The sequence below is a fragment of the Typopeltis vanoorti genome, chromosome 15, assembly GCF_054136105.1.
Source record: "Typopeltis vanoorti isolate ZY-2024b chromosome 15, IOZ_Tvanoo_1.0, whole genome shotgun sequence".
NCBI classification, from domain to species: Eukaryota; Metazoa; Arthropoda; class Arachnida; order Uropygi; family Thelyphonidae; genus Typopeltis; species Typopeltis vanoorti.
Genome location: NC_143563.1, coordinates 179,945 through 204,658, shown reverse-complemented (window position 1 = coordinate 204,658; position 24,714 = coordinate 179,945). Strand labels below are relative to the sequence as shown.

At 38.9% G+C, this 24,714-nt stretch overlaps 1 protein-coding gene across 1 annotated transcript in view; it reads right to left on the bottom strand.

Annotated features, from left to right (window-relative positions):
* LOC150098286 (glucose dehydrogenase [FAD, quinone]-like) overlaps positions 1–24,714 on the bottom strand; it is an 81,240-nt gene that overhangs the window by 5,952 nt on the left and 50,574 nt on the right. The window contains exons 3-8 of the mRNA XM_090405113.1: positions 20,759–20,948; positions 8,257–8,388; positions 5,928–6,049; positions 4,646–4,816; positions 2,769–2,922; positions 492–655 (exon numbers count right to left, since the gene is read on the bottom strand). Of these exons, the coding sequence (XP_090261239.1) occupies positions 492–655; positions 2,769–2,922; positions 4,646–4,816; positions 5,928–6,049; positions 8,257–8,388; positions 20,759–20,948 (933 nt within the window). The remainder of the gene's footprint in view (positions 1–491; positions 656–2,768; positions 2,923–4,645; positions 4,817–5,927; positions 6,050–8,256; positions 8,389–20,758; positions 20,949–24,714) is intronic.

Below are 24,714 nucleotides of genomic sequence, written 5' to 3'. Positions count from 1 at the left end.
AGTTATACGTGATGATGCCAATGGCGACCGCTTCCAGGTTGCCGTCAATCTCACCAACCACTCTTCATCCTCAGCATCGAGCACAACAGTTTTATGAGCCGATTTTGAGTTCCCAATGATACGACATATCTTCGAAGAAGGCAATTGACTGACACGTGACTTTACTTTATGTGAGGAAAGGGAGGGATTGTCTGATTACTAAATTTTCGATATGCAGCAGACCGAACTATCGTTGTGTGTCGCATGTCACATGTCAAATATATTATTCAATGACACGCCTCTTGATAAATACGAATGAAAACTTGTCCATCTAAAGAGTGTACAATATTTTTATTAGTTTTTTTTTCTGTTATTGGTGTGAGAAATTTATGAAACAAAGAATCAAAAGCTGTTCAAAAGCTAGAGAGAGAGAGAGAGAAATTGATTTATGGGAAAGAAACTGTTGAATCTCACGTTAAAAGAAGTAAACGATTGCATGAGAAGTTGCTTACCTCATCACTTAAGCCCATGACCCTCCTGAAGGTCTGACCGCCGTCCGATGCCGGACTTCCCGATAGGAAATGAATCTCAATGTCTGGATAGTCTTCCGAGTAGTTGGCGTACTTGGTGTTAATGAATCCTAAACCCTCGACGCCGCCCAGGACCGTGAGGGGGCCTGAAAGTAAAAAAAAAAGAAAAAGGCGCTGTTAGATACCTCGCAGTTTGTGACCTTCAAGTATTGCTCTCTAAGGTGTCGAACTTCAGCAGTTAATTCTCCTTCATCGATCTGTCCACGTTCAGTTAAGTGGCACTCTTTGTCCTCATTAACGGCTTTTTTCGTTTCAAAATAGGTTTCTCTAACTACTCTGCTTTGTTTGCCTGAATTAATGCGCGAGTTGAATCCCTTCAGAAAAAGCAGCATTTTAAGGCCCCGTTTTCAACGAAATTATTCGCCGACAGACGATCGTGAATATTTGCGTGAGCGCTTGTTAAATTCGTATTGTTCATCAGTATACGGAAATTGCTGTTGAAATATGTTTGAATTGGATTTATTGAAATTCCGTGTTTAGAATTCGTAAAGGAATATACCGTGAAAAGCCTTTTTAGGTCACCTAAAGTTTCTTTCAGTTGGACGAGTTGTGCGGGCAGCACAAAGGGACAAAACCTTTTCACGTTGTAATTTATGCGAAAACAATAACACGCACTTTTTGTGTATTGCACTGCATTTCGGTCTCGTAAGAATGACTGATGAAACATTCTTTTTCGGCAACACTTGGCTACAGCAGAAGTACGAAATAATCACTGAAACCCTAAAAGAGGTTCTTTCGCCTATTTGTGCTGCTCCAGTTTTGCCACTAAACTGGTCGCATTAAGACCAACATGGAGATGAGTGGAAATTTTAACGAAGATTTTTCATACGAAATTACATGAAGTTCAATCCAGCCAGGGCAAATTTACAACCGTTTCAGATGTCGATGTGTTTCCAAGATCTCAAAAACACAAACATTTCGATTTTTTTTTTAATATAATATATTATGCACGTGCTTCATTGATCGTTGTAACCGAATAACAACTCGAGTGCTGACTGACTGGCGTACTAAACGAAATTTAATGATTGCAGTATAACATTTGTTAATTCATAAAAAACAAAAATAGGATTAATTAATAAATATCGAGTTTCCATGGAAACGTATTTAATTAATGTGTAGAAGTACAAAAAACTTTCATGCACCTGCCCACACACACACACACACAGAGAGAGAGAGAGAGAGAGAGAGAGCATCAGAGGACGAGCACACTGAGGCAAAGCCCACCCTTGTGAGGGCCGCCCTTAAATCATAAACATTCCACCCGGCAGTGTACAGAATAGTAAGGTGCAAAAATCTAAAAACCGGAACTCTTGAAAACATTTAAGCGTGGAATCCACAATGACGATAGCATCAGACCATCCATATCCATAGGTGAACTTGAAGGAGAAAAAAAGCTCCGATGGAGGGAGAAATCCTAGCAAGCGCTTGTTCTCGTTCACGCTTACAATTCATCAGAACAAACAAAAACGGGTACGAGTGCGGTATGATCTGAATTAAAAGCAAATTAAAATGAAAAAGAAAAGGGAAATATAACCCTTCGCAAAATCACAAAGGATCATCTTAAAGCAACTTTTCTCTCTCTCTCTCTCTCTCACACACACACACACACACACACACACACACACACACACACAGCATGGCGTTTGTAGTTGTATATTCCGCTCTTTTGAAAGCTCAGAAAGAATATATCAGTAGCATTCTCAATTAACTTATTCTTGTTAGAATTCGTTTTTCTTCTTTTTTTTTTTTATACTTCATTTATTAAATTCTCAGGTCAGTAAGGTGGCGCTGCTATTTTCGTCCACGGTTATACCTGAAGGCACGATACACGAATCTGCTGCAAGTTACGATTTCCGCTTTTCTAGCTGCTTTCTGAAGCAGTACACGGCTGCGTATTGAAGGATCCAGTGATTGTCGTATCCTGGGTCAATCTTTTTCTATCACAGTTTTAAAAATCGCATGCAGGGTCAACATTGCTTAATGATGATCGATTAAGAAAGGCTAACAGATATCCTCTGCGTGTGTTAGATCGAAAAACAGTCCGTGTCGTTAAGGGTCGACCGGTCTAGCTGAAGACTAGTTTTAAGCATTGACAAGCACTGAACTTCATAGCGAGGTTTAGATGAAGAGAAGCTACCAAAACTACCAACGCACTTCTCAGATCCCCCCCCCCCAAAAAAAAAAGAAAAATGGACTCACCTGTCCCTGTGGTGAAGTACTGGAGGATGTTCTTGAGGGTGAAGGCCCTGGACGTGATGATGGAGACGGTGTCCTCGATTACGAAGTGCACTCCTGCGGGATAGATGTGGTCTTGCAAGTTGTAACCGACGGGCAGATCCGCGATCACAGGAATCTGTAAAACGAGTTCAAAGTTAGTGCCAATGAATGACGCAAGGAGTTCGAAAGTAAACGGATGGCTCATTTATTAGCGCCATTAATTAGGATCGATTGGAAATAATTTAGTCCCGTTCTGTGTCAAGCGATAAAGCAGACCGATTAAGTGGTTTCCTTTTCTGTTGCAAGCACGCAAAATCCGCAGAAATTTCCCCCACTTTTCTCGCGTAAAAATTACGATTCCACAAGAAAAGAAGGGAGAATTTTTGGCAAGCAAAATACTTTCGATTCGTTCGATGCGACGTGAGGTTGCTGAACAGAGCGTAAGAGAGGCGACGCAGGTGAGTCGAATGAAGAAAATCGTCAACCGAATCCGCTTCTGCAACGCTCATACGAAACCAACGATGTAGCTTCTTCAGAAAGAATTGCAGAATTAAAACTACGTCATAAATGAAAAAAAAATAAAAAAATAAAAAACACGAAAGCTCGTGTTACTCAGGGCCCGAAGGAATCGCACTCCGGACGAATGCTCTGCTCCCGGATGTGAGGACGGTTACATGGCGTGGGTCACGCTCCATCTTGAAGTCGATTTTTTTGGGTTTAATTTGAATGAGCGCGAATTTGCTGAAAGCGCGCATTTATAAAATAAAATGTTTTAAAGAAAAATAATTGCTTTAAAAGAATTTTAAATATCCGAACAAGATGTACTCCGTTTAAGAATAAATTTTGTCGTTTCTCAGTCACGGGACGTTGAGTTCTTTTTTTAACAAAATTTCATTTAGGTTTCGAGGAAAATTACGTAATTGTATTCATTTTTAATAAGACAATGATGCACTTTGATAGCATACATTTACGTACATATTAATACATTAATATCATCAGTGGTGAGCTATGGAAATTCTAACAAAGGGCTCGAATCGTCGAGAAAAAAAAAGCCGTATTTCACACAAAAACGTTTATTAATACAGCTTGTAAAGGCTATTATTTTGAAACCAATATTTCATGATCTAAACATGAAATATTTGCATACAATCATCTGTATGCAAATATTTATCTTAATTTATCTTACGTAAGAAAAACATTATTCTTTTGTTTGCGATAGAAGTTTTTATGACAAACAATCTATAAATAATAAATAAAGATTATCTAAAAACAATAATATTGAAGTACGTTATATTTCTTTTTGTTTTTATACTTCAAGTGATAAGCAACAGTACCAATCAAGGGGCATTACTTTATAGTCCTATTGATTTATATGCGATTACCAAAAGTGAATTTTTATTTGTAAAATGATAATAATAATTATTAATAAAATCACTTTGTTAGGTTACCATGTGAGTTTGTCGCTTAATATATTTCAAAAGATTATGTTTTGTTTTTTTTTGAAAAATAAAAAAGTAAAGAAGAAGAACAAGGAGCTGCAAATTTAAGAAAATTTAACAAAGAGCTCGGGCGAACCCCTTAAACCTCACCACTGAATATAATGCAAGATGAAAAGGAAAAAACCCCTATAAAGGTTCCTAAACGTGATTCGAAACCAGGTCTTTCCAATCATGCTGCATAGTCAATACGGACTAAGCTTAGAAGCCCCTGTTTTAAAAGTGAGTAGTGCTGAGTAACACATTACTATGGTAACCTATTACGAATCCAGTGTGAAACTAATTAAGTAGAGAACACGTAAATTGTTATTCCCGCATAAATTAATTGCAGGAATCGCAGCACCCGTTTAAGAGTGGACTTACCTTGAGGCTCTCCAGATGATGTCGCGGGCCAATTCCGGACAGCATGAGCAGCTGGGGAGAGTTGATGGCTCCAGCCGACAGGATTATTTCTCGACGCGCCTTCACCACGTAAGTGATCTTTAATCGATCGAATTCCACTGCGGAAGCTCTTTTGAAATGGTCAAAATGGATCTGAAAATATCAAAGAAAGAATATTAGTAGTTTTGGAAACGTTTTTTAGTTGGCAGGCGAAAAAGAAAGGAAAAATCAGAAATAATGATTTTTCCTTTCGATTTGATGAAATGATTTGCCAATTTCGCCCGCGGAAGACTCTAGTTCCTGGAACAAGGGGGGGGGGAGGACTCATCTTCACGTGAGACTGGCTAACTCGCATTCATTTGAAAAGTTATTTCAAATGAAATATCCAATTTATCCCACGCCTACCAGACGGGTTCGAACGTAGTTCTTTTCACCCGAAGGGCAAACTGTCTCCCTCCTGACTGCGCTGTTGGCGGAGGTGCCACGGAGAAACATTCGCTTCCTGAAATCCACCTCTTCAGGTGGTTAAATGCGCTTTATATTCCGTGATCAGAGAGAGTGCTCATTCTCGTTGAAGTAGGGAACGAACTTGAAACGAAAGAAGGAAATTACTGCTGAATTTGCACGCGGTGATTTAATTCCTTGGAGCTGACGAATTTTCAAGAGTTGAACGTTGAAATATCTTCACTTCATCTGGAAATGAACTGGAAGAAATAAGAAACAGTGCTTTCCACAATAAATACACAGAAAGAATGCATAAAGAAACACACAAACGATGAACCTTATCAAATGCTAAAGGGATGTAGATAGACATTCTTTCGTTTTTATTAAAGAAATCAAACGACCCTCCAAAAAATAAACTTCTCCCAATAATCTGGTTCGTTCCAGGTTGTAATTTCTGACAAACATGAATATATGTTTATGTCAGTGGTCTAAGAAGTCGAAGGAAATTATGAATTAAAGATTGGTACTGGAAATATCACAAACAGGCAGTTTGAAATGGAAGATTGCCTGTGAAAGAGCACTCTGAAGAAATGAGACTTACTGGCGTGGGGAGAGAATGAACGGACGAAATGGAAAATATATGCAAGGGAAGTGCTTCGCTGGTACAACTTCCTCGTATCCATTTTATTTTGTGAATGCAAATTCAGTGTTCTAACTTTGAATTGTATTTAACTGACATTTAGGTTCTGTCTTCTGATTTTTTCTCCGGGCGAAATTAGCGAATTCATTTTTGGAAACGTTGTTTTATTGCGTTTCTCACCTTAGTCGCATACGCATGCGTGACGATGTCCAGATTTTTCCTCTTCTTTACTGGTTGCAGAAATGCCTTGGACGTGCTGCATCTTGCACCCCTCCGGACAGTTCCCTGAGGAATTAGAAAACCTACAAGAGTAAAATTGAATGTATATACATGCAACAGTTTATACATACACATCAGGATATATATATATATATATATATATATAGTGTGTATAGTGCAAATGTAGGAATGTAGTCGCTCTTTATTTCAGCGTTCAAAGTACAGTATTTTGATTGTAGAGGTTCATGTCGTGTCCAGATAAACCCCAAATGAACCACTGTTTTTTCACAGATCATATTCACAGTGATATTCCTGGTCGCGGGTTGGCCTTACTGAAACTATAAAGGAGCTGCATACCCGTCGTTTGAGATCTTACAAGGCATCTTTCCAGTAAAAAGCAAAGTTAAAGAAGGTCACTATCACCAATCTGGTAATTCTTGCTGAAGTGAACTAGAAACCAGAACCGCATAATCAGATCTTGTAGCAGATGTAGTTACTAGCGGCTGAATTATTGATGGTGTATCTCTTCACCCGGCTCGTGTTAAGAGAGAGCGAGACAGAAATATGGTTCAGCTCGTCAACCTCAGTACGTGATTAATATTTGGACCAGGAAGTAATATATATGTATATTCAGTCTTCAGAAATTTTCTTTCTTCCATGCATTTGGGGTTATTTTTCACAGCATTGACGTCTAAATTTTTGCCATGTTTGTTTACTTTGGTAGCATGAATACAAAATCCCCCTCGCATTTCAACTCTAAAGTCACTTTTTATCCCCCGAGGAACCCCCTTCCTACTAAAACTGATCAGTTCTGAATGTAAAACTAATTCAAAACCACTCACAAAAAAGGCGAGTTGTTGTTGTTGTATAGTGTGCCCTCCGCGATGATTCCAAGGACTTTTTGGGTGTCATGCAATAATAATAATAATAATAATAATCTAAAATCGTTTACAGAAATGAAACAAAAACTTTTATTCCCATAAAACTGTCTTTTATGAATAACCTAGTTCAGTGATGGCAAACCTATGACACACATGTCAGCACTGACACACTTGAGGGTTTCAGGTGACACACCTTGGATGTTGAAAAATATTTGGTATTCTGATGAAAAAACTGCAATAAATCGTGCAAGAACGCCCTCAGTTAAGGCGAAGGTAGGTTTTGGCTTTGAGAATAAGCTCAAAATAATTCAACGTGATTTAGAAAGTAACAATTTTAAGTATTTCCCAAGAGTAAAATTTTTTTTTTAACGAAACCAGCCCCAAAAATCGTGAACAACATATCAACCAATCTATTGAAGTTCTAAAGTCAGTAACTGAGCAGTTTTCTTCTAGATTTGAGCAATTTCAAACGTTGGAACAAACAATCCAATTCATAAAGTATCCTGATGAAACAGAATTCATGGATGGCTTTGAGTGATTGGATTTAAACGATCCAGAAATGCAACTAGACGACTTCCAGTGTAATCCTATCTGGAAAAGAAGTTTATTGCTCATAGAAATGAATTAGAAGAACTTGAGCGGGAACGTCTGCATGATACCGCGTGTAAAAATTCAGATTGTGAAATTCTAAGCAATAGATTTCGAAACAACGCCAGGATGAGGTGCTCAGCTCTTTTTCTATAAGTATTCTTGGCTTCAAGTTTGCTTGTTTCGGACGAAAAAGTCGAATTTTTGGTAGGGGGGGGGGAAATCCTACAAAATCTGTATAACAACGAATACCTCACCTTCACCCGAAAAGCTCCGAAAGCTTCCCGAAAACTTTCCTGCTAGTAAAATCTTTGCTAAAGCTTTTCTAACAATTTTCTCTTCTACATACTCTTGTGAAACTGTTTTCTGCCTTAAATAACATCAAATCGAAAGGGAGAAATAGATTGAGCAATGAGTTGAGCGCTGCCTGTGTGGCATCAAAATGTACACACTATAGCCCTCCCCTTCTATAAATCAACTTTCTACCAGCAGTCAGCAACAGAAAAGTCATGAAATGTAATGGAAATTTGTAACTTCAGTTTATTAAATTAATTGTATAATACGAATTCATAGATTTTATATCAATATCCTATTAAATAAATAGCCTAATATGATATGTATAAGCACCATCTGTGATTATGTAGTTACATTTATAATGCATGTATGCAAGCGGCACATCAACAACGTCAATATTTCAAAAAAAAAAAGATGTTTGACACACCTGGGTAAAAACGTTCGCCATCACTGGCCTAGTTTATGAACTGCTCTCTCTATCTCTCTCTATCTATCTAATACTATTTGTGTATGTAGCGCGCGCATACCTGTTTGGATGGGCCCGTTGACATCCAGATTTTTGTATCCCAGACTGACACCCGATTCAACGAAGGCAATGGCGAGTGGAGTGGCGTACGGCGGCGATGATACGGTCAGGTAACCTCCTGTTGCGTGATATCCTAAACAAAGAAAGCAAAAGCACATTTCAATTGTAAATGTTCAGCATTGATTCATTATGAAATAAATCGAATGTTAAAGTAATATAATATCTAGTTAAAATTATACACACACAAATGTATTTATTGACATATGGCTGTACGAATTCTTTATATCTTCATCTTCACTAAGAGCTACCGTAGCAAGGAAGATGTTGACCACTTTCATAAGGGATACTGCCATTCATTCATTCACTCATTCGGTCATTCATTCACTCATTCGGTCATTCATTCCATCTACTTTGATTCTCATTGGATGCGCTTAATAACAAACAAAAAGGTTTGCTGTTCAAAATTGTTCCATGAAAAAACTGCTCAGCATCGACATCCTTCCTTGAGAATCTCGTTGATTTCTAGAAAGAAAGTTTGCCCGCATCATCTAACGAATGTTTTGCACAGAGAGAGTCGCGGATATTTTGCATCTGCGGCTTTTCCGGCGGAGGAACTGAACTTGCTGAAAATCGGGGTCTCTTCTTTTTATAACCGGAAGTGTGTTTTTATGCATTTTGCAAAAGAATTACCGCAACGATTGAAAGAAGGGCAAAATTTCATTATTGGGAACTCGCTACTCTAATGGAGCGATTTTTGGATATGCAGAGAGTGAATTCATGGCAGAAACGGTTCCAACCTCCTTAAATAGTGAACAAATTAGAACCAAGATTAGTCTTTTTAAGTTCAATGTTCCAACCACACAAATGAAAACATGAAGTATGAAAGATGTCCGATCGTAGAAACATCCTTTAATCATCCCACCCCCCCTTCAAAAAAAAAAAAAAAACACTACTAATTATTGCGAGAATTTTCTTCTTTCCGATCTGTAAAATCATCAACCTTTTATTTTTCGAATTGCGATTGCTGTAGAATTGCTAATGAATCGATCAAATATTGTTTCCGTTTTGCATAAGTTTTTCAGATGACAAAAGATTTCTCTCTTTGTATTTCGCCTGGATGCTAACATGACGCACACACGATACCAGTTGCGCTTGATGCAACTAACATGATATAACTGCGCAATCAATCTCTCTCTACAGAGAGAGAGAGAGAGAGAGAGAGAGAGAGAGAGAGAGCTTCTTCTGTTGTATTCGCTAATTCTTTCTTTGATGGCCGAATTACCTTTTTTTTAATTCTGATTTTTATTTCTTTTATTTTTTTACTTCAAATTCTATGCCGTGCTTTGTCAGTGAAGAGTATTAAGTTAAATAGATTTTACAATTTATTTCCTTGTAGCCCCTATTTATACACTTCCTTTTCATTCATTCTTTTTTTCACTGAAAGCAACGAAGGTACTTTTAGGAAATAAGTTTTTGGTTATTCCTGTTTGCTAATCAACGCAATAATATGTTGCTCTTGTTACAGAAACAAAGGAAAAAGGATGCAGTTATCTTTTAATTAGCATTCAAAAGGAATGAAGAGTGCAATCTTTTAATAATATTACAGATAATTAGTGACATTGGAGACGACTGAACAACCATGCCTAATCAGGTTAGCCTATATGAAAAAGAAAAAAAATATATATATATAACCGACTACAGTTGAAAGCTGAAATTCATTTGGGAATGGCACACAAAACGAACTTCAGGAGAGGGTGAAAGAAATCTTCACTCGTCATTCCCTCTTCTGCGGTCGTAGTGATAAGGAGGTCGCAGGATTTTTCCTCCCAGAAACTCGGGTTTCCATTCCATAAAGCAGGGAAACCGGCCATCAGAACACAAGCAATTTACACACAGAACACAAGCAATTTACACACACACAATAGCACTGGCCCCGTAGCCTGAGTTGCTTTGGCCGTAAATGCAAATTCAGCCGGCCTGGTTGCCCGAGTGGATATCTGAGGCTACCCACTTGGGCAACCAGCAGGCTGAGGATTCGAATCCCACCTTGGGTATGTATGTTTGTGATTGTCTTTAGGTGGGAGATGAATTTCATCGCCCGGTGTGAGACCACCGTCCCGCTTATTGCAGGCCTGGAAGCTTCAAAAAGTTCCGTGTTTGGTCGCTAGAGCAGGGTTTTCGGAATATGTAAAACAAAAAAATTAAAGAAAAAAAATATAAAATTAATATAAAAAAAAAATCCTCATCCCACCCACGTTGCGAAATGTATTATAGATTTATTAGTAATCTTTCGTGGGTGGTAGCAACATAAAAAAAAAAAAAATGAAACCACACCTCACATGGGTTCTTGAGTATTTTCAAACGTTGTTCTAAAACATTCTCACGCGTCTTCTCGCTGTAAGAGAATCTTCACTTACTCATTTCGCGAACGCTGGAGATGAAGGGTTATAACCCACGTGACAAAGTAATGGGGGCGCTTTCGTACGTGAACACCACGCCTGACCTGCTTAAGGACGCTGACCTAACGTTTACGGCGCTGACACACATGCCTCGTTATTAGCACAAGAAAGGAAGTGTTCGGCGCCCTTGGACGGCCTTCAGCACTAGAAGGTCAACACACCATTCCAATTCCATTCACGTCAGTTTCAAGCACATTCAGGAGCTTCCGAAGAGGTCATCCTCGAGGAGGGATCCCATCGTAACAATTGATTCTCGCGCGAAAAGCAAATCGCCCAGAAAACAACAGAAGATTGCGGTGAATATAAAAAATACGAAAACCATCAAGGAGGTCCAAGCCTTTTTTATCGGTCTTATTATTACCTACGAACCTATCAAACAAGGCAAACAGAAATATGAAGGAAGTAAGTTATTACAGAAGAAGGACTCGCGCGTATTTATGAGAAAGGATGAATGCAGGCATTTACGAAATTTCGTGTGAATCTGACCTAACCAATCTCCGGCTATAGTTCTCTAACAGTCCATCCCACCATCCGCCAGAGAAACAACCTAAATTGTGTCTAACTGACGGCAATCCTGAATCTAGGCCAACATATTCAGGGGGGAAATGTAATCGCTAATGTTTTTGGGTCTTTGAATAAGTGGCCATTTACATAAATTCACGATCTTACACACTTAATATGCGAATGATGAAGAAACACTGGATTACATAGACAAGATGCTTAATAACTCTTGACAAATATTCTAACAGAAGTTTTGGTAACTGTTACAAAAGTACTGCATGCAGCATTAACCATTGACATGCCTCTAACACATGTTACCAAACAAAAGGGGAAGTCGGCATTATAACATTTCATCGCGTGACCTTAACCTTAATGTGTTTCGAGTAGCGGAAAGACTATCTACAGACATGCCACAGATACATGATAAACACAACATCTTCCGGATAAATACCCTGAGCCGTGCCTCTTCAACCACGTATCAGTAAGTCGGTACAACAGACTCTAAACTCCCCAGCAGAAGAGAAGAGAATTCCCTAACACATCACGCTCACATTCGACATACGGGCGCCTATCAGTGCATACCCGTCGTCAGAAATAAACACCAAAATCCAACCTGTACCTTATTTCAGTTTTGTTTCATTGGGGGTAGGTCCGTATATTTCTTTCCATAAAGGTCACAGTTTGTGTGCATGTTGTCTGTCTACATCTTTGCTTTTGTCTAAGATGTAAAATAAAAGTTGGTTTCCTCAGGTTGGAGATATTCTCGTTGCAATCGTTGAGTGCAATTGTAAACCTTTCTTCTTCAGGGATTAGAAAAGAGGAAGAAGGGGAGATGGAAGCTGTTTGGTGTAATTCACGCGAAGTTGCATAAAGTCGAGAATTTTTCAACTTAAATATCTGTGAATTCCCCAAAAGATTTTTAAATCCCCTTTTTCTTTGCCCTGCAGCAAGTTTCTGATGTTTTGCTGTGCAGATTGGAGTCAAAGATTGTTTACGGAAGAGTTAAAGTCGTCTATTCGCCTTTCTTCATTGCTGCAAGAAGAGTTTCTCAAGGTGTGCCGATAAAATGGGCGATGGTGGAAGTCTCCCTTTATTCCAGTCTGATCACCGATTACCAAAAGAGTTGTGATCAGTGCTTCGATGATCGCGCTCTTCTTTCCTTCGATGTGATTTTCTTCTTTTTTATTTTTGTGTTCCATCCGGAACTTAAAAAGGATTACTTCGTTTCCCAGTTGTTTATTATTGCGTCTTAAGTTTCCCTCCACATCATTCCGAATTCCCCTTCTAGGAATGTGCTATCGTCATTGAACTGTACAGTGTCCCTCTCCAAGACGTCTTCTGATTTGTTCCACTTGGGAATTAGACACATGTTTGTAGCACGTGCTTCAATGCCTCCGTTTTATGAGCGCCAAAAAATCAGGACGGTAACAGCAGCTCATATTTCCTGTAGCAGGATCTTTAGGCTTGTTTGTTTAAGTAGATATGCCACTAATGTTTCGGTGACCTTCGGCGTAGCTTTCTGTTGAAGAAGGTTCAACGAGATTGTGTGTATGTTAGGAGGGTGCACATTAAAGTTGAAGCAATATGACACTAGCCTAACCTTCCTGTTTGCAGCACATTAAAATAGCTGTTTTTCGGTACCGCCTTCAACGATGGGCTTTGTCCAACGGCTTTATTCAGCAGAGATTACTGCAAAAACCTGAATTTATTACGAGCACATACACTTGTCTGCTAGGCTGATCACAGTCAGTGATCACCCCCCCCCACCTCCAACTATTTAACAAAGGTAAAATGACAACACGTTAAAGTAAAAGCAGTCATTCCGATAATCGCTTCCCAGACAACTCTGTGGATGGTTGGCTACTTGGAATTACGAAGAAGCAAATCAGGTTGTGATGTCAGTCGGTGTTTGTCTGATAACTGTGTGTGCGTTTGTTTGTTTGTTTTTCTGTGGAGATTCGAACCTAGGTCATTCCTAAATTCTTAAAGATTATTCTCAGCTTCCTTAACCACTGTGACTCACTCTGTAAACATCATTAGTTGAACTGAAATAATCGGATTCCGTGAAATTATGCCGAGCTATTCATTCGTGGGATTGTTTTGTTTCCCTTACTTCACGGTTTTGTCCTCAACGTTGAAGCCTTAAAAAGCGTAGGTGAGGTCACCTGGGACACATAAACGCGGAGGAGTTGTCGGAAGATTTTGGCAGGTTGCAGAGAGTCTGCAGCGTGGTGGCTTTTCGGTCTAAAATAAGAAAAATGACTCCAGCAATATCATGTGGTCTTAAAAAAAATAATAAACGTACATTCATCAGAATCCATTTTTTTCTGCGGTGCGAAAGTCTTAGTACCTTAATATGGTGTGGCGAAGACTTAGGACCTTACAACTTTAATACGGTGATGGCTCCACTGGTCGAAATGACGTCCATCATTTCGATCACCTTCTCATCCATCATCTTTAAAGTTTCTATTGTGAGAGCTGTGGACGAAAAATGACTGCGCTGTGTCCATCCGGACTTTAGTGATTTTTTCCCCCCGTTTTGTTAAATTCGTGATCGGCGCCATCGATCACCTGAAGCTGCATAATTTTAATATAAAAACCGACCGAATCGCTCCAATGTATAAGCACCTTTCACAGAATGTTTGTTATTTTTGATTATTTGATTCTAAACTAAAATAACGTGGACTGTTTCTATGCTGCTTTGTTAACAAATGCGGTTATTCTTAAGTTCATAATTTACGATATCTTTGTTTGCGACATAATCTGCCTACCTAGTGTCAGCAACTTCCAGCTTTTTTTGTCTACGCTTTCACGTCAGTGGACCTGTTAGTAATCCCGAATATGGCTTCCCAGCTAACAGGCATTTGATCATCGCAGTGAATTTATAGCATATGTAATGCCCAGATGATAGGCTGCAAGTTGAAATCCCTGTACGTACATCCAATACTAGTTTTCTTTCTGTTTTTTTTTCTTTTTTCTTTTACTATGTACATCTTAAATACAATAGAGGTTAAGATACAATTAAAGAAAGAAAGAGAAAGAGAACTTACTTTAATGTGATTCCTACCATCAGAATCTGTAAGTGTAGAGTAAATAGTGTTATGGGTGGGTGCAGTGGAAGATAATCCAGAAACACCGAAACCAAACATGGAACTTTTTTCAAGCCACTTCAGGGCTCCAATAAGCAGGTTGATGAGAACGGTCTCACACTTGGAGTGACTTTCATCGACCATACGAAGGCATTCACAAAACATCAATGTCCATGGAGGGACTCGAACTATCATTTAAAGAGCGAATGCGCCATAAATTAAAAGCTGTCACAAAAGGAAAAAATGTTCCGTAAGTTTGTGATTCAAATATGAAGGGAAGTTGAAAGCTACTTTACGAGTTTAAAATTTCTAAGGTAGGGGGAGAATTACTGATGCTGATTTTGATGAACAGTAACCATGGAAACTGTTGAAAATGGGTAGTAAAAATTAAGGAGGTCAGCTGGAACCAGAATATCTGTTTGAACGAAAGTAGAGTGAATTGGTGAGTGATCGGTCATCAAAATTGCTCTTTTACCAAGCGTTTACAGGGAACTCGTCAATGGTGGGAACATCATTCAATGATTGAACGGATTTCTGATTTTTAGTTTTAAGAAATTTTGACAGGTAACGTAACTCCGAGTGGGAAAGAGAAAGCAGAATGTTCTGGATGCTGAGAAAGCAGTAGTTGTAATTTCTTTGTGCTAAGAAAGAGAGAGAGATCTGGATATCAGAGTTTTTTAAGAGGAGAAGGATTTCAACGTCGTCAAAAGTAAAATTAGAAGAACAGAGTTATTGTCGAGAGAAATAAAACTGGATTTGAACTTCTTTACGAACATTTAAATTAAGGACGTTATCGGCATTCTATAGAGAAATGGTTTGGCGATAATAATTCAAGATTGTAGAAGGGGATATTCTGTTAATTTCGGACAGAGGAGGACGGCGTGCTCTCATATTGAACATATGATCAACTGGATAAGGACGTTGCTATATAGAAGAAAGAGAGTAGGTAAAAGAATAGACCCTCGAATAGCATCAGCATGGCAAAGTTTGAAAGTAAGCATTCCTTTTTCATCACATAATGTGAGGCTGGACAGAAAGCTCAACTGCGGAAGTCAGAAGACTTGCTTTATTTTATATCTGTTAAAATATTTATACAGCCTGCGTTCTGTCGTGATGGGAAGTGATATATATATATATATATATATATATATATATAGGCATTTGTGACAAATCCAAACAAATATCTCAGAGATATCAAGGACCACCACTTGACCTTTCCCAAACTTTTCCATGGCATTTATCCAGAGCATGGGTGCCCAAACTTTGGCTTGCATGGGGCCACTTTGAGTGAAGAGGAATTCTCTTGGGCCACATATAAAATGTATGATATAGATCATGTATAGAAGTAACAAAACTTCCTTTATTTTGTTAATTTTTTATTATAACATTTAACAAAAGAGGGCAGCATAAACACAAAACTAGTGAGATATTTGGTCTTGTTTCCAATGCATCAATGTCTGGTTCGATGGAAGTGGTTGCAGTTCGTCGTGAGCTCTCAAAGTTGTCCTCAGAAATTTTTGATGTAACTTTACTCTTCTTATTCTCCATTCTTGAAAACAGTTGTTCACAAATGCACGTACTACTAAAAAACGATGACATGAATAAAGCGTGGTTGTGAAACGAAGGATATTTTTCTCTAGGAAGGGAGGTCTTATAAAAATCTAGCAGAGAGACACGATCAAATATTTCTCTGAGTTGAATATCTGATTGCAACTCTGTACATTCCACTTGAAAATTCAAAGTTAATGTATTTATGTCGACTGAAAATAGGGTCGAAAATATACAAAAAATTGATATTTTGTTCTGAAATGTTAAACCCTAGTGTCAAATTCCTGTAACAAAACGGAAAGAAAGATAGCATATTTATCACATGACATAATAATGTTAAAAGTTTAATATCTTATTGCGCATTACTAATAGTCCAGGGCCGCGGGTTGGTTGTAGAGGGATAACATAAAAAACAATATATATATATATATATATATATATATATATATATATATATATATATAGATATATATATATAGATATATATATATATAAAACATACCCTATAGATCGACAATGGAGGATTCTCTGCTGGCGATCGTTTATTATTTCAGAGGAGAGAAGGTTTTGAAAGAACGAAAGTGATTGAAATTGGGCGCTAATTAGATGGCAAAATATTTATCGACCTTCTTAGGAATGGGTTGAATATAAGTTCTTTCCAGATTGCAGGACGTATATATAACACTGGAATATGGAAGAGAATAAAATAGTAACATAGAATAGGAGTCAATCAACGCTGGAAAAAAAAAAACTTTCAGAATAATCGATGAAGTTGTCATAAGGAGGAGGATAAATTTTTCCGTTATGTTTCGAAGAGATACTGCAGATGCCTTTCTAGCGAAAATTCAAATGACGTTCAATTTTTGTTTTCTTTTCTTTGTGTGTGTGTGTGTTAGAATACAGAACAACAAGATAATTAAACGTTCACATACATACTAGTCATCGTTAGCAGATGCTTAGTGTAATATATATATTATTGGAAATAAATAAACAGTCAGCGCCCGATATTCTAACATGTATATAAAACAACTACCAGATAGTATGAAAAGCAAACATTTGAGATACTTGATATTTGCACGCCTTCCGGCTGAAACAAGGATTGGTGTCCTGTGGAATTAGTCGAAAGAGAGGGTAACGTTGCGTGGATGGAGGCTGTACGGTATTCAAGGTCGATAATGCAGGATCTATCTCATAAGATAACATCGAGCAGGATATTAACGAACTGCGCAAGTTGTTTATCTAGATTCGCTTTTCTCGATAACCCCTCAGTCCCTTAAATTAATGGTCGACGAGCTCTACAGCACTAAACTCTTATCATATCTTCACAGTTCGGAGAATATTCAGGCCGAGCCGCCTCATCAGGAAACTGATACACACAACTTCCCATTTGATGCCCCTCTTCTTAGTTTGATTACACGACACACGTAAGCGATAAAAGTAATCGTCGGAAGGGCGACATCCGATATTATGGCCTAATTTTGTACTCTGATTTGCATGCATGCATGCCGGCCCTTGTGCTTCCGTGTCCCACCTTTTGACACCACTTTAGGCACGATAAAACTGCACACCCTTCCGTGTGCTGTGCCGGAATTTTACAACGTTAGGTGCGGATCTTCATACCTCCGAAGAAAAACCACCCATCATCTACTTCAGGGAGTAAAATATAAATTAAAAAAAGAACTGTCCGCATCACAGGGTTATGCGGACAGGTTTGGTCTGAACTGCTGCTGAAGCTACGAAGGCCACGAGATCAGTAATCTGATCGGCAAAGGTTATTTTCTTTCTAGATTGCATTCGAACCCACCTTCGTCCAACAAAACTTTGTCCGCAGTACTGTTTTCAAAACATCAAAATATTTATTTTTCGAGGAATCCCTGTGAAATATTCAATAAAACTTATCGCAATGAACATGCCAACATTTAATAAATACTATTACAAATAATAAAGTAACATAGAAGTATGTCGGTTTAATAAATAATATTCGCTCACTACACACTGATATTTCTCACTATACACGAAAACTCATATTTCTCACTTTGCAGTGAGAAATATGAGTTTTCGAGTTTAAATTTCTTCGTACTTTCAGCTGCAGCAGTTACATTCACGTGTCCTTAATAGACCCACTAACTTTTGTTGTTTTGCAAAATAAAAAGAAATCTAGCTTCGTCTCTTTACTCATAGCGGTAAATGAATTTAATAAATAATAACATCCTAATACCTTGCCCCCAAGCAACGGTAGGGATTCTCCCCATCTGCACACGGATTTTGTGATTGCATTTTCCACATTCGCTGAAGTTTTGCTGGCAGAAATCCGATGTAATACAACTTATAAATATCTGCATGCCCTGAAGGAAACCACTGAAAGCTTTGTCGGAAGCCCAGAGTTAGTTAAAGAAACACTGCTTCAACTACTTACTTCACTGGGACTGAGTAAAATGTACAAGATTTAGTCCACAATGGACAGAAAGTTTGAGAACTGTACGCTGAGTACACTTTCGATACCTTTTTTGTTCCCCTTTATAGGATGTCCAAGATTTCTTCTTCTTTTTTTTTCTTTCTTGTTTAAAAGATCATCAAGTGACTAAATCAATACGAGCAAAACGGTTCAAAAATAATTAAATTATTCAATCGCGCCCTCTAGTGGACCATTAACTGTTTGCTACAATGCTTCGAGTAGTTCAAGCGCTCAGAAATTTAGGACTGCCCCCCCCCCCAGGAGAGAGCCCGCTTTCCCTCCTCTGTACAGCTTGATGGAGTTGTTCATTTCCGCTATTTTTCCGTGACCTTCGACGCCATTTACAACGTCATGAATTATCCATTTACTACCGTACGACCTGTTCGGAGTCTCCCCGGTGCGAGATGCAATATGCCTTCGCAACAGGAAGTGCTGCAGTGAAAAGGGTCCGCTTCGCTTATACGTCCATCAACCGTTCCTCTCTATCGTTCAATAATTCCAAAATGTGACGATTTTATCTTGCGCTAACACATACACACTTTCTTCCCCGCCAAAAAAATACGATAAATAAATAAATAGCCCGCAACTGCGTGTGTCGGCGCACTTCTTGTTTTTCTTCTGCATTCATCCTCGTCTGCGATGTAAAATTACTGCGATCTTCCTGCACTCGTGTTTCTCGTGTTTTACGCAGAAATCTAAAGTGGAAGTGAATGGCATTCTTGGGCCGGGCCTTGCGGAAACGCGTGAAAGTGGCTGTCAGCGATATTCACTCAAAGGTTTGTTCGTGCTCGGAATTACTTCATCTCTCTTATGATCTTATTTCACTACGATCACCTTGAAATGCCAAGATATTCAGTTGCAGCGCGGCTCCCCTCGCCTCCGTACCTCAGTTGGTTCTGACGCGCCCTTCGATTGGAAAGACCGAGGGTCGAGTTTCTTCTATGACGAGAGGAACCATTATCAGGTCTTTTCGGTCGAAGGCGAGTTAGCCTTCCCAGACGGAGGGTTTTCCCTTCGGGATTTTCGTTCCTGAAAACAGGCAAACCGGCGCCGAGAACACACACACACACACACACACACACACACACACACACACACACACACACACACACACACACACACACACACACACACACACAGACACTCTACAAACATAGGATAGTGACTGCGACGTGGAAGATCGAGTAAATGCTCAGCATCTCATCTTCCTCCTGCACATTATGGATCTCAGGCACAGATCGACGACAGTCAACCTCCTGGATGGAGAAATCACGTGATAGGACTGCTGTCCTCTGATATTATCTGTTCTTCGCTTTCTTAGTCCAGTCAGCGATCTTGATTTCATTCAGATTCCTCTGGAATGCCGAGTGTCCAGATGCCTTCAAGGACGAGTTAATTTTCTTCCCACTTGATTTTATTAGGATTATCCGTTCTACTCCTCGACTTTCCGCCCCTCATGCATCACCTCGATCTACAAGCTCTGTTGTCTAGTGGAAGATTTATAATATCGTCATATTTTCACCACTGCTATCCTCTGACGCCGATGATTCGAAATATCTTCCTTGGTATTTCATTCTCGATTTGCTCTCATTTGCTCTCTTGCACGCTACTTCTCTCCCGCACACGATTATGCCTAATATTGGTTTGGTGCATTTCTATTTTAATCTTGCGCAGGACTCCCGATTATTTATTATTCTTGTTTATTTATTTAATCTGTCTCCCTCCCACGAAAGGTGACAAAAGCATAATTCATTAGCGCAGTGAATAGGCTTTGGGAGGGGAGATACTACTGCAGCACTAAATGATATACACTAATAACGCTACCAAACTCATAATCAAACTTAGTAATTTTAAAGTTTTAAATCAGATTTTTTCTACCAAAGAATTTGAAGTATCCGGTATGTTTTCCAGAACTGATACACGAAGAAGTCAATGAATAGAAGCCATTTAGTGTCGAAAACGGTTTCAAAATCTCCCAGAATAAGCAACGTTGTCTTCCTTAATATGAACTGAAAGTGAAGATCTGTTTTCAAAGTCTGCTCGAAGCTGCGCACCAAATCCACGCTACTTCGTCTTTTCTGCTAGCGTGTCGAGCAGTGAGACGTGTGTTATTCTGGAGCCAGCAGTCTGTCAAGGACTCCTCTCGGTCGGCAGTAGAAAGTGTTGCAGTGTTGGAAGGAAAACGTCTGAAGGTCATGTTTAAAGTGGGTAAATCAAATTATAAATAACTTTTTTTGTGTGCTGTCTAGAGAAAAATCCGGAAAATGTTTGAAACCCTTTATTTTCGTGTGAGGACAATTTTCCTTTTCCATACGCACAAATGATCGTTTTTGAGATGCTTCTGAGCATTCCAAACATTTCCAGTGATTGGAAATGTTTGGAAGTGTACGGTGGATAACAGAGCTGTTTGCGCTTACTTATAGTGTGAAGAATGAATACTGGAATTCTTACCGTTCTCTGCAATGGCGGGGTCGCGATTGTCTTCTGACTTGAGAAAGTAAGGGTAAACTTCTTTCCAACTCCAGCCGTACGCTCCGTGCTTGGCCCACTCGTCATAATCTTTTTTGTTCCCTCGGATGTACAGCATGTAGTTGAGCACACTCGATCCTCCCAGAACTCTTCCTCTAGGCCACCGACTCCGCTACAGAGAGAGAGAGAGAAACAGAGAAACAAGTCACACAGCGAATAAGTGCGAAGGACGCACGCAAGCAGTACATTGATTTCTGTAACAGAAAAGTTGGAAATAAAAGAAATTAATAAACAATAAAAATCAGCAATAAAGAGAGACGGGATATCAGCACGTTAGCTATCCTGTTCAGCCGAACTAGGTAGCAGGTCCTTGACATATTTGTATACCTTGAGTTTCAGCTCAGGAAATGGAAAGAATATCTGAGAGTTCCGTTGTACAAGGGTGGTGCCCAAACGGATGTGCCTAACGACCGATCCATCAGAATCTTGTGAAGGAGTGGTGTGAAGATTTTAGAGCAGTTAGTAAGAACGCACTTATAGAAATGGGTTGACAGGCAAGCTATACTCTCCAAGAAAATGCATGGGATATCATGTCTGAGCGATTTGCTCTTATTTTAAAATAATGTTACTGCTGAGTTCGATAAAGATAATGCATACAATATGATATTGTTGGACTTTGCTAAGACATTTGATTAGATACCACACGAAAGGCTTTTGCATAAACTGGAGCATATGGGATCGGAATACAAACTGTTGACCTGGAAAAGGAGATATCTGATGTATTACAAAGTAGTATACTGCGGGTGTGAATCTATCAGATTTAAGGCGACCAGTGGTGTTGCCCGAGGATCCAAAAAACAATCAGTCCTTGTAACATTGTTGCTCAATCTACACATTAATGATATATATGGAAACATCTGACAAGATATATGAAGATAAGGAAGGAAAACAGGAATGCTACTGATATGTAGGCAAATGATAATGGCTACCAATTCAATGTTAGTAAGCGCAAAGTTATGTACTTTGATGTCCGTCGACATATTATATCGGTAGGGTTATGCTGCGAGAAACTGATGAGACTACGAATTCTAGAGGTACCATGGATAGGAAGGTGAAGTTCAAGAGTCATCTAGCAAAGACTTGAAATACAACTCAAAGGATAATTGTAATGCTGAAACGAACATTGAAAGGGAGGTGTTTTCAAGGCCTCGACCACCGTGTGAAGATTTTGTCTTCTGGATTCCAAGGGAATGAATGAAGAAGCTGTGGTGGAGGCACAAAGGAGAGTTAAAAAGATGATATCACGATCACAGATTGCCCATAAATGTTCATAAACTTCTCAAATAGTGTTATACGATATTAAATTTTTAACAAATTGCTTTTCTTATCGAAGGATAGAACCAGAGGGCATTCGCAGAAGTTAAGATTTTGTGTGGTTAAGGAAGAAGTGAGAGGATTCCCCCCCCCCTCACATAACAGAGAGTAGAAGAATTTTCATGTCTAAGTAGCCAGTGTGTGTGTAGCCTGAACTGAATTCGAGAAAACGTATGACAATCTGTGAGAGTGATGTGTGACCTTCATCGATGAGTCATGGACTTCCTGGGGGTTTCTAATAATAATAATAATAATAATAGTAATAATAATAGTAATGCCAGTGAATACTGCCTTGCACCCATCCAGTGATGTAGATCGGCTATACATAGCAAGAAAAAAATGGAGAACTGCCCTTTTACAACATAATCCAAAAGTAACAGAAAAAGAAGAAGAAAAGTGAGCGTTCAATGGTTACATCACGATAAAGCAGAAAGGATGCTACTAAAGCTTAAAAAGAAAACGTAGTGAGTGTAGTAGATTCATAAAAGCGATAAAAGGAGGAAGAATTGGCAAAAATATCAAAAAGGTTGGAAAAATAAAGCACTCCATAGTGAATAATTGAAGGATATTGAAAGGAACGTTGACGGTTGGTTTTACTTGGCAGTGGCTTCAGCATGAAGAAAGGGGCAGAAGGTCTGATGCTTGCTGCTCAAGAACAAGCACTACAAACGAATGCAATCAAGGCGAAGATCGAAAAGATCTGTAACGATAGCAAATGTCGACTGTGCAGAGGTAAAGAGGAGACACTGGACAATCTAATTAGTTCTTGCGGCAAGATTACTCACACAGACTACAAACAAATGCATGATCGGATAGCAAAAGCTGCACACTAGAGCGTGTGTAGGGAACATGCTTTCCCAACTAGCAAAACCCCTTGGAAACACACAGTTGAAATGAAATATATTATGGGGCGTTAAAATTTAGACAACTGGACATCTGGTTTATTACGTTCCAGATTGCCAGGTCAGTTTTTCATGCAATTTTTCTCCTACTCTATTCACCTTGTATCAGTACAGCAATCGAATAACAACGTGAGCATTACTGATGTGGCAATAACAGGTGCTAGTAGAGTAGAAGCAAAAGTGCATGAACACTGAGCAAGTATGAAGATCTGGAGGTTGAAAATCAACGACTTGGAACAAAAGGAGAACAAAAATTCCAGTTGTCAGAGGAGCGCTTCAAGCAATATCAAAAGCATTTAGGAAACATCTGGAAAATATATAACTCCATCTCAACTCCAGGAAAACGGCACTTTAAGTTAGGATATCTCACATTTTACGACGATATTAGTCAATTCCCAGGATTTGAATCAGACCTGAATTGGACTCATTTGCCAGTCAAAGAGTTCATTAATGTTCCATGTTTCTTGTTGTTTACAGTTCCCACCGAATGCAAAAGCAGAGAGCAAGTTCAAGCGTCTTGTCTTAAATTAAGAATGCTGAACTTATCGGGTCAGTTCCGGCATTTACAATAAGAGAAGCCTTCTACGACGGTAGTCTGAAAAGTTCGCGGCCTAACAATGAAAAAAAAAACGAATTTATAATTAAAAAATTATTTTTATTTTTTAACATAATCTCCCTTAAGGCTAATACATTTATTCCAGTGATGCTCTATCGCCATCATCCCGTCCCTGTAGTGGTTCTCAGTTAGATCTGCAAAATACCCCTCTACAGCTGCAATCACCTCTTGATTACAAGAAAAACGCTGACCAGCGAGGAAGAGTTTTAGTTATGGGAAGAGATGGAAGTGAGAGAGAGACAATCTGGAGATTAGGGTGGATAGTGTAGATCTCTTAATTTTCCCATTGCCAAAACACCTTCGTGGGCAGGTTCATTGTCCTGATGAAAGATGTTTTTTTTCTTCTGCAAACCGGGTCTTTTCCCACAAATTTTTTTCGTCTATTCTCGTTAAAAGATCGTAATGATATTCCCTAGTTATTGTTTTACCCTTTTCAAAATAATTAATAAACAAAATGCCTTAACATCCCAAAACATCCATGTCCTGACCTTATCTGCAGATGGAACTGACTTTGTCTTCTTTGGTGCTGAACAACTGGCTTCTGTCCACTGATTTGAGTTAGGATATCTTTAAGTTAGGATATCTCACATTTTACGACGATATTAGTCAATTCCCAGGATTTGACTAATCCTAGGAATTGGATTAGTCAAATGTTTGGATTCTGGTGCGTAATGGTGAATCCAAGTCTCATCCATAGTAATAAATTGAAGCACAAAATCAGTTTAATTCTTGTTAAAACGCTCCAAGCACTGTTCAGAGATTTTCATGCGAGTGCGTTTTTGATCTGCTGTGAGCAAGCACGGCAAATCTTGAGCAAAGCTTTTCATTTGCAATTCTTCATGCAAAATATATCCTACACGTCCTTTTGAAATGCCTATAGTCTCATTAGTTTCAAGCACTTTGGCTCACCGGTCATCCAATAGCATATCGTGCACTTGATCAATGATTTCTGGTGTTGCTACACTTTTTGGAAGTCCTTCACGTGGATCATTTTCAAGGCTAGTATACGGTCACGTTTAAACTCGGCAGCCCATTTCTTAATTGTC